At 36.8% G+C, this 7,475-nt stretch overlaps 1 protein-coding gene across 2 annotated transcripts; it reads right to left on the minus strand.

Moving 5' to 3' along the window:
• Positions 1–1,226: 1,226 nt before the first annotated feature.
• On the minus strand, positions 1,227–5,738 carry LOC147847132 (DNA-(apurinic or apyrimidinic site) endonuclease-like). 2 transcript variants are annotated; one of them, XM_087339530.1, is made up of 9 exons: positions 5,359–5,737; positions 3,998–4,090; positions 3,450–3,594; positions 3,087–3,291; positions 2,900–2,978; positions 2,584–2,645; positions 2,364–2,450; positions 1,997–2,100; positions 1,227–1,746 (listed from the first exon to the last, which is right to left on the minus strand). In XM_087339530.1, exons 1-9 carry the CDS (start codon positions 5,728–5,730, stop codon positions 1,673–1,675), a joined length of 1,221 nt encoding a protein of 406 aa, XP_087195656.1. In that variant the 5' UTR covers positions 5,731–5,737; the 3' UTR covers positions 1,227–1,672. The 2 variants fall into 2 exon arrangements, 1 of the variants encoding a protein (XP_087195656.1); XR_015532366.1 differs by lacking the exon at positions 1,227–1,746 and having other exon boundaries at positions 2,364–2,457; positions 5,359–5,738.
• Between the last annotated feature and the right edge of the window lie 1,737 nt (positions 5,739–7,475).

The raw sequence follows: 7,475 nt of genomic DNA on the forward strand, positions 1-7,475 counted from the left end.
TGAGAAAGGTGAATGTACTTGTGGGTGATTACGCGTTATGGTTGAACACCGGTGCATTGGGATGTTCCATACACCAACAATAAGCTAAATATACTTCCTCACATGACTATGGTTTGGTCAAGAATTCCGAACTTTATATTGCAATCTTTCAATCAATATGTCAGCAAACTATTTAGGTTGTTAAATGTGATTGTTTTTGCTTTACTTTTAGTTTCTATGTTAGTTTTCATATTTGGCTCATGGGAGAACAACAATATCTTAGATAGCAAAGACAATCACATTTAGCAACATAAATAGTTTGCTGACATTATGATTGACAGATTGAAATATAATGTTTTGAATTCTCAACTTTGCTGTGTCTTAGCTGCCACAAATTATGTTTGTCCAACATCTTGCCATTTGTACTTTCCTCTAGAAATGGTTTAAACAAACTGGTTTCTGGAAAAGTAGAATCATGTTTAGCTTGAACCTAGAATACTTTAATATCACAAGGAATGGGCCACTTTTGTTCTTTACAGCTCAATGTGTGGTTTGTTAGTAACTTTGCAACCTACGGGAGCAATAAGAACTCTCTTCTATTCTTTACAAAGCTAAGACATAGATTGCCATGCTTTGTATACAATGCAATTTTTTACTGTATATTTATAGTTGCTCCAAGTACCAGCTATTATTGTACAATCTTTAGTGATATGGAACTAACAACCTACTTATCATGCCTTGATACATTGGTACAGCAGAGCATTGTGCATTTTTGTTCCTGCATAAAACCAAAACATGTATGTTTGTCTTTTTTGTCATAGTACCCCTCTTACTGATTGTTCCAATTAGAGTTGCCATTCTTATTTTCATGCACTCAATATCATTATTTGGGTTAACATTTGTAACATTCATCCAGATGAATTTGCAAAGATTTCATTGAATCAAATTGGTTGTCTCTTTTCAGTCCGGGGTTGTAGCCTCTTGCAAAATAGTTATTCAGTCTTTGCATGCAAGTCAAGGCAACATGATAATTTTATGCCCATTTTTGTTTTGATGATAGGATAATGTAGCTTTACACCGCGGTTAGGGCCAGTTAGTTCTTGTGCTTGCACTCACTGATGATCATCTCTTATCTTTGTTAGTTAATCTTGTGAGAGGCCACTGAACTCATAAAAAACTTAAGAAGACGTCTACCATCATTATATAACCATCCAAACAAAAGATTGCATATTGCAAACAATAATAGTAAAATAAACATGCATCTGTATTTGGATATGTAAATGATTTCCTCAACCCAGAGATCAAATAGTTTGTGTAACACTAGGCATCCTTGTTCAACGATGCTCAAGAATTTAGTGGAGCCGCTATCAATGGTTTTACATTTCACATTGGTATATGTTTATATATCTGACCACACACTGCATCTCTGAACATATTGATTGAATCCAAGTTCTCTCATTGACAGAGAGAGGTAGATAATTATCTTGTTACCGTCCACAGGAGACCAATTGCATTCTATTAGATGGGGCCTAGCCCTTGGCGAGGATGGGAATGGGTTCTCCCAATAGAGAGAGCATTTTCCACTAGGCAAAATTAGACATGAATCCCCAGAAATGGTGGTGCATAACATAATTTGCTCAGATCAGCTTCAATTGAATAAAAAACAGAATAGTGGTGCCATTGTTGTTGTCAGTCATGGCACAACTGTTAAGTTTGGCTCCAATGTTAACTCCATGGTGATAGGACAGTGATCACTTCCATAAAACCCTGTATTATTATCATAGACTTGAATCAGATCATAAAACCTGATGTGACCATCTTCATTATATATGGAATTGGATCAAATTAAGATCCTTGAAATGTTTATTTTAACTTCTGGTTAATGAAAGTTAATGCACATTTGTATTTATAAATCTTTATGTGGCAATTACACAGTTTTCCCTTGATCAAATCATGGAAGCAAACACACATTTGCATTTATAAATATTTATGCGGTGAGGTTGCCAGGTTTTATTACCTTCCAGTTCGATACCATGGCCATGTATCTCACTCTTCACAAGTCTTGGAAGTAGCTCCCTAGCAATCAAGAAGTAGTCTATTCTCATGCGCTTGCCGCGATATCTAACCAAAATAAATAAAGCAATCCAAATTTATTAAGATTCGGATTTGCATGATGGGACTGGAAACTCAAATTGAATCAAGTTGTTGAAATGGAGAACACTATAAAGACTTGATTTGGAATCCCATTCACATGAAAGCAGCAAAGACTTTTTAGAAAGTGCATATATTGCAACTCACATGTTTTTAAAACTTTGCAAAAACACATTTTTTCAGATTAATCATCTGTATATATAGAAGATTAAATATAAGAATAAATAGCATACTTTCCAATCGGATGCCCAGACCAACTGAATCCTCCATCCATGTCTTTTTGCATGTGCAGAAACCGATATGTATCAATCAAATCTCCACTGTATGCTAAACAGATAAGGTTAGCAATCAACTCCCAGGAATCATGAAAGTCTTTTCAATCAAGAAACTGTACTGAAATCATCTTCTCATCATCATATTCTGGAACAAAACAAAATAGATGAAAAATCGTACTCCTTCAATATTCTTGAAAACCTGTCTCGCTCAGCTTGCGTAAACCCAGGTTGACCACTGTCCTACAAAGAATACATCAACCAAAGTTTAATTTTTAAAAAACGTTTGAAACATATGTCAATAGCAGATCAATCTTTATCTAGATTCTATTACACATCAATTTGGATATTACATCTTTTAGAAGAATGTAAATTTTCTCTCCCAACATGGAAAACCTAAATGTATGAGCCTCAAGGTTTTCTTTCCCTCTTAAAACAGCATCATATATATCAATAAATTTGATTTCAACACTATACAATGGTAAACTACAGAATACCTCACTATTAGGAGGAACATATCCTTGTTGCTTTGCAGTCTTGAAAAACTCAGGGTGACTTACATCTATTTCCCCATGGCTTTACATCAAAAATAAAAATATTAATTAGTTTAAAAATAAAGTTTATAAAATTAAAACAAACTACATCAATATGGACTGTATGGAAGCAATATGGTTTGGTTATTACCTGACATTCAAATCTCCGCACCATATTAAGGGCTTCGCAGATCTTTTTGAAACAAAATCCAGGATCCTTTGATCCCATTTTCTTCTCCTTTGGAAAGATGACTCTTCATCTTTCCATCCATTGTTAGGAGCATATGTGTTCATCAGATAAAAACTATTGAATTCAACAAAGATGACTCTCCCATCAGCTTCATGCTTCTTAGTATCTACATCAATTGCATTTTTAATATCATATCAGAAGGACAAAAAGAATGGAAGTACCAACTTCAAAGAGAATCAACATTTTAAATCATAAACAAAATAACATGCCAATATAGTAAATGTTGATTCATTAGTAAAGGTGTTGAAGAGAGAGAAGTATCACCAATTTGATCAAAAGAGAATCTGACGTTCAACGGCTTATAGCATCGTTTCACAAGTAACCCTGTCCCCCCGTATTTAGTGTCTGCCAAAGACCACCAAACTCTGTAATCCGCAAATGGTGGGCAAGAGAGGGTTCGCATAATAAACTGCGAGTGCAAGAGAACTTTATTGGCCATGATATTAAATGCATATAGTAAGAGAAAATACAAGATCTCTCAAGAGTTATAGAAAAATGAGAAAAAAACTCTGAAATACCCAGAGCTTTTTCTTATTTCCCTTAAATACCCATCAGTCTTCATTTTCTCCAAGACTGAACTTGGTCAACCACCTCTTGAGCAATTTCAAATGTGCTATTTGAGCAACTATATAATTGATTCAATCCCCCTTTTCTATCTTTCAGGCATTGTGTCAAAGGGTATTCGTGGAAATTTTACAAAATTGGGGTAATAACAAAATATTAGAGGTATTTAAGGAAATAATGAAAAATTGAAACATATTTCTGAGTTTTCATAGAAAATTCAAACTCTGTGTGACCCATGATAAGATAACCTGCTTATCATCTCGTGCACCATTCGTATCATCTTTCATCTCCCCTCGGTTCTTAGGTTCACCCTTTCGACCAGCAGCTGGCATGCGTACCTCCTGCACACAAACATTTCATAACAAACAATCTGTCAAGGTTTCCAAACGTATTCACCACTTCATTACATTCTGAAGAAACACATTGTATGGGAGCTTGGATATAATGCTGAGAACAGCATGGTACTCTATTGCTAGAAACGACTTTTGATGTATGGGTTTTTTTGTAATTAACTGATTTTGAAGTAATAACCAATATATGAATCTCATTTTCATTGTTGGTTGTTTTTAATTGTCCATGGCCAAATCACATAGTGATTGATTGTAAACTATCCCCCACGATTGCTAACACATTCCCAATGTTTGAGCAACATTTTTTAGTTGCTGACAAAACCATTGAAACCATCAAAGCTATCCAGACTCTGAATAGACATAGTCATCCACATGCAAATCTGGTCTATGCCTAGAGTTATTATCAACTCCTAATTGAGGTTATGTGTGTGCATATAACAATCATAATTCACCAAAAGTTGCCTAAGTTTCAGATATTCAAGGGCCAGTGTGACTCAACCACATAAAAATGTGCTGTACCTCTAGGCTTATATGGAATCCTAAATTAGGCATCCATTGTATAAGGAAATATTATAGGGCCCAATGCCACCTAATGTTCACCTTTCAAGTACCACTGTGACTACAACTGCTATAGGCTGTTAGAACCATGTACAGGAAGACATTGGCACATTAGGGACCAATATAACAAGATTATCACCTTACATTTTCACCATTAGATGGGTATACAAAGATTGCAAGGGCCATATAGGTATAAGTGAACATAAAAGAGGCTCCATATAGACAAGCTTATTTCTTTACATTTTTTACCTTTTGAATGCTTATGTAAATATTTCCATACTTAAGCTTACTGCTTCCCAGTTTCACCATGGCCAATGTGTAAGCAAGTTTGTTTCTTTTTTACGTAGCAATACTCATATGGGCATAAGCAAACACTCTAGAAGAGCTCCCATACTCGAGATTATTCCTTTCTTAATTTTTCACTTCGAAATGTGTTAAATTAAGTAATAAAATAACGGTGGTGTGAAAAACTAAGGGAACAACTCCAATCCACCCCTGATTTTTCCTTTTCTTTTCGCATGCCCTTGTACCCTCAGATAGAGAGAGAGGACGAATTGACCATACAATTGCTTAAATAGGACGTTTAATTCATCAAGAGGGCGTTTTCCAGCGGCATTTCAGGAAATTATGAATCTTTGCGTCCGTTTAAGGGAAATGAATAAAAACTTGGGGGCATTTCGAAGTTTTCTGGAAGAACAAACCTGTATTGCAATAACATCAGGATCCATCTGTTGAAGAAAAGTGGTGAGCTCGGAAAGGTTGTTCCGGAGCCTAAGAATGAAGCTATTGGCATTCCAAGACATGAATCGAAGTGGGTCTTCGATATTCTTCGGCTGTTTATCATTATTACAATCATCTGTTAAGTTTACTGGAGGAGGAGGAGGAGGAGGGGAAGAATCGATATTTCCTGCAGATTTTGAGTGTGGGATGGGAAGACGAGGATCAGAAGGAGTAATGGCGAGCTTCTTGGAGGTGGGTTCTTTCGGCACAGTTGTGAAGAAGCGTTTCATGACTCTTGTCTCAATCTCTCTGTGGAACAGGGGTTTGAAGTTTGAACATTGAGGCCTGTTCATGTTGTATTTCCATGGGGGGTATGTATTCTCATTAAGTTTGTGAAATCTTTGTAGGGAGAGGGGTATGCAGAGAAATACCAAAAGCACGTAGAACCTTGCTCTAAGTTTCTATTGTACTAAGATTTCATCATCATAAATTATAATTATCATCACCCCTCCATAAGGTGGTGCTTTACCTGACTAGCCGACATAAGTGCAATTGCTCTCCACAAAACGTGCCTAGAGGAACTAGTCTTGATCATTTCCAGATCAATATCAGCACCTTCTTCTTTGTGTGCTTGTCTGTTGTGGCATTCCATGGAAACCATCAGACAAGTACCCATTTCTCAGACTCAGTTTGTATTTCAGACCCACGTAGCGAAGCTAGTTAGATCAATATCACCTTCTTCTTTGTGTGCTTGTTGTGGCACTCCATGGAAACCATCAAACAAGAACCCATTTCTCAGACCCCAATTGTATTTTTGTAGACCCACGTAGCAAAGGTTGTCAAACACCACTTTGCACGATGTGGAGGGCAAAGCTCTTTGTCCTTGAATGAATGTTGAAACCTACCCCCCACCCCACCCCCTAAACTTCTTGTGTGTCCATTAAACCTCTTGAAATAATTACAAGTGATGAACATTACAAACCTTGTGCTTATAATTAGACAACCTAGAAACTAGTGCGACCACCACCACTAAAAAGGATACATTTTGCTATGATTTAAGAGGTGACATCTTTTATATTAGTGATTATCAAATCACACAACTCAACTAATCCCCTTTGGACTGATTTGGGATCTTTATGAAAGATTATAACAAGAAAATCCTTCACGTCGTTGGGTAGTTGACGACGGAATTGATTGATTAATGCCTCTTTCTCCAATGGAATATAACATCCAAGAAGGGAAAAGTCCATCATGTAAGTAAGGCACTCCTTGCCACAATCCTTGGATTTTGCTCGATAGAAACCATCAAAATTATCTAGCAATGGTGATATTTTCCCAAGCAATGATGCAAAACACGTCGCATGTTCACAAAGTTCCAACTAGTGCAACTCGATCAATGCCGATTATAAGGCATCTGCTAAGAATGCATCTGAATTGATTAGACGCATTCGACTCAAGGATCCTCCGAGTTGAGACCATGCAACATCAAACTTCGTTGTGCATCGAGGATGTGATGGGGTTCAAATCCTTCATAAGGCCTATTAACATTATGAATGCTCATGAGTCGTAACAACCAAGACTTGTAAATATTGGAAGCACAACCTTAAACTGCTAGAACAATTACATGGGATGATGATTTATGAACACACACATAATGTTGCTTAATGGAGATTTTGGATAAGACATAGGCCTATTTGTCCATAGACAACCCATATGACTGATCTAATGAAGCCGATTATGCTGTAGGTTTATAAATGTAGGGTTTTACTGTGTAAATAGACATGGATGCCCTACTGTATACACTTGCTCTTGCAACTTGTTGATAGCATTCACCTGGATGTCAGCTCTGATCTGCCAGGAGCTACGTATGTAGGTAAGAATCTCCATTCTAGGTATGTGCATGTTGATTTCTCCTATGTATGGTGTATAACAGGATGGAAGAGGGCTTTCATCCCTAAACCCTAAACCGGTCGGCTCAAGGGTTGATGATTGGGTGTCTAATATCTTTGGTCCTCAGTTCTGATTACTTTCCTTCCATCTATTTCATTGATATGAACTTGCAATGTGATAATCTATGCTCCGAACCAAGGTAGCAGCA

Source organism: Azolla caroliniana, unplaced genomic scaffold (genome assembly GCF_043228905.1).
Source record: "Azolla caroliniana isolate FFs.n. ecotype wild unplaced genomic scaffold, voAzoCaro1.0.p SCAF_1488, whole genome shotgun sequence".
NCBI lineage: Eukaryota > Viridiplantae > Streptophyta > Polypodiopsida > Salviniales > Salviniaceae > Azolla > Azolla caroliniana.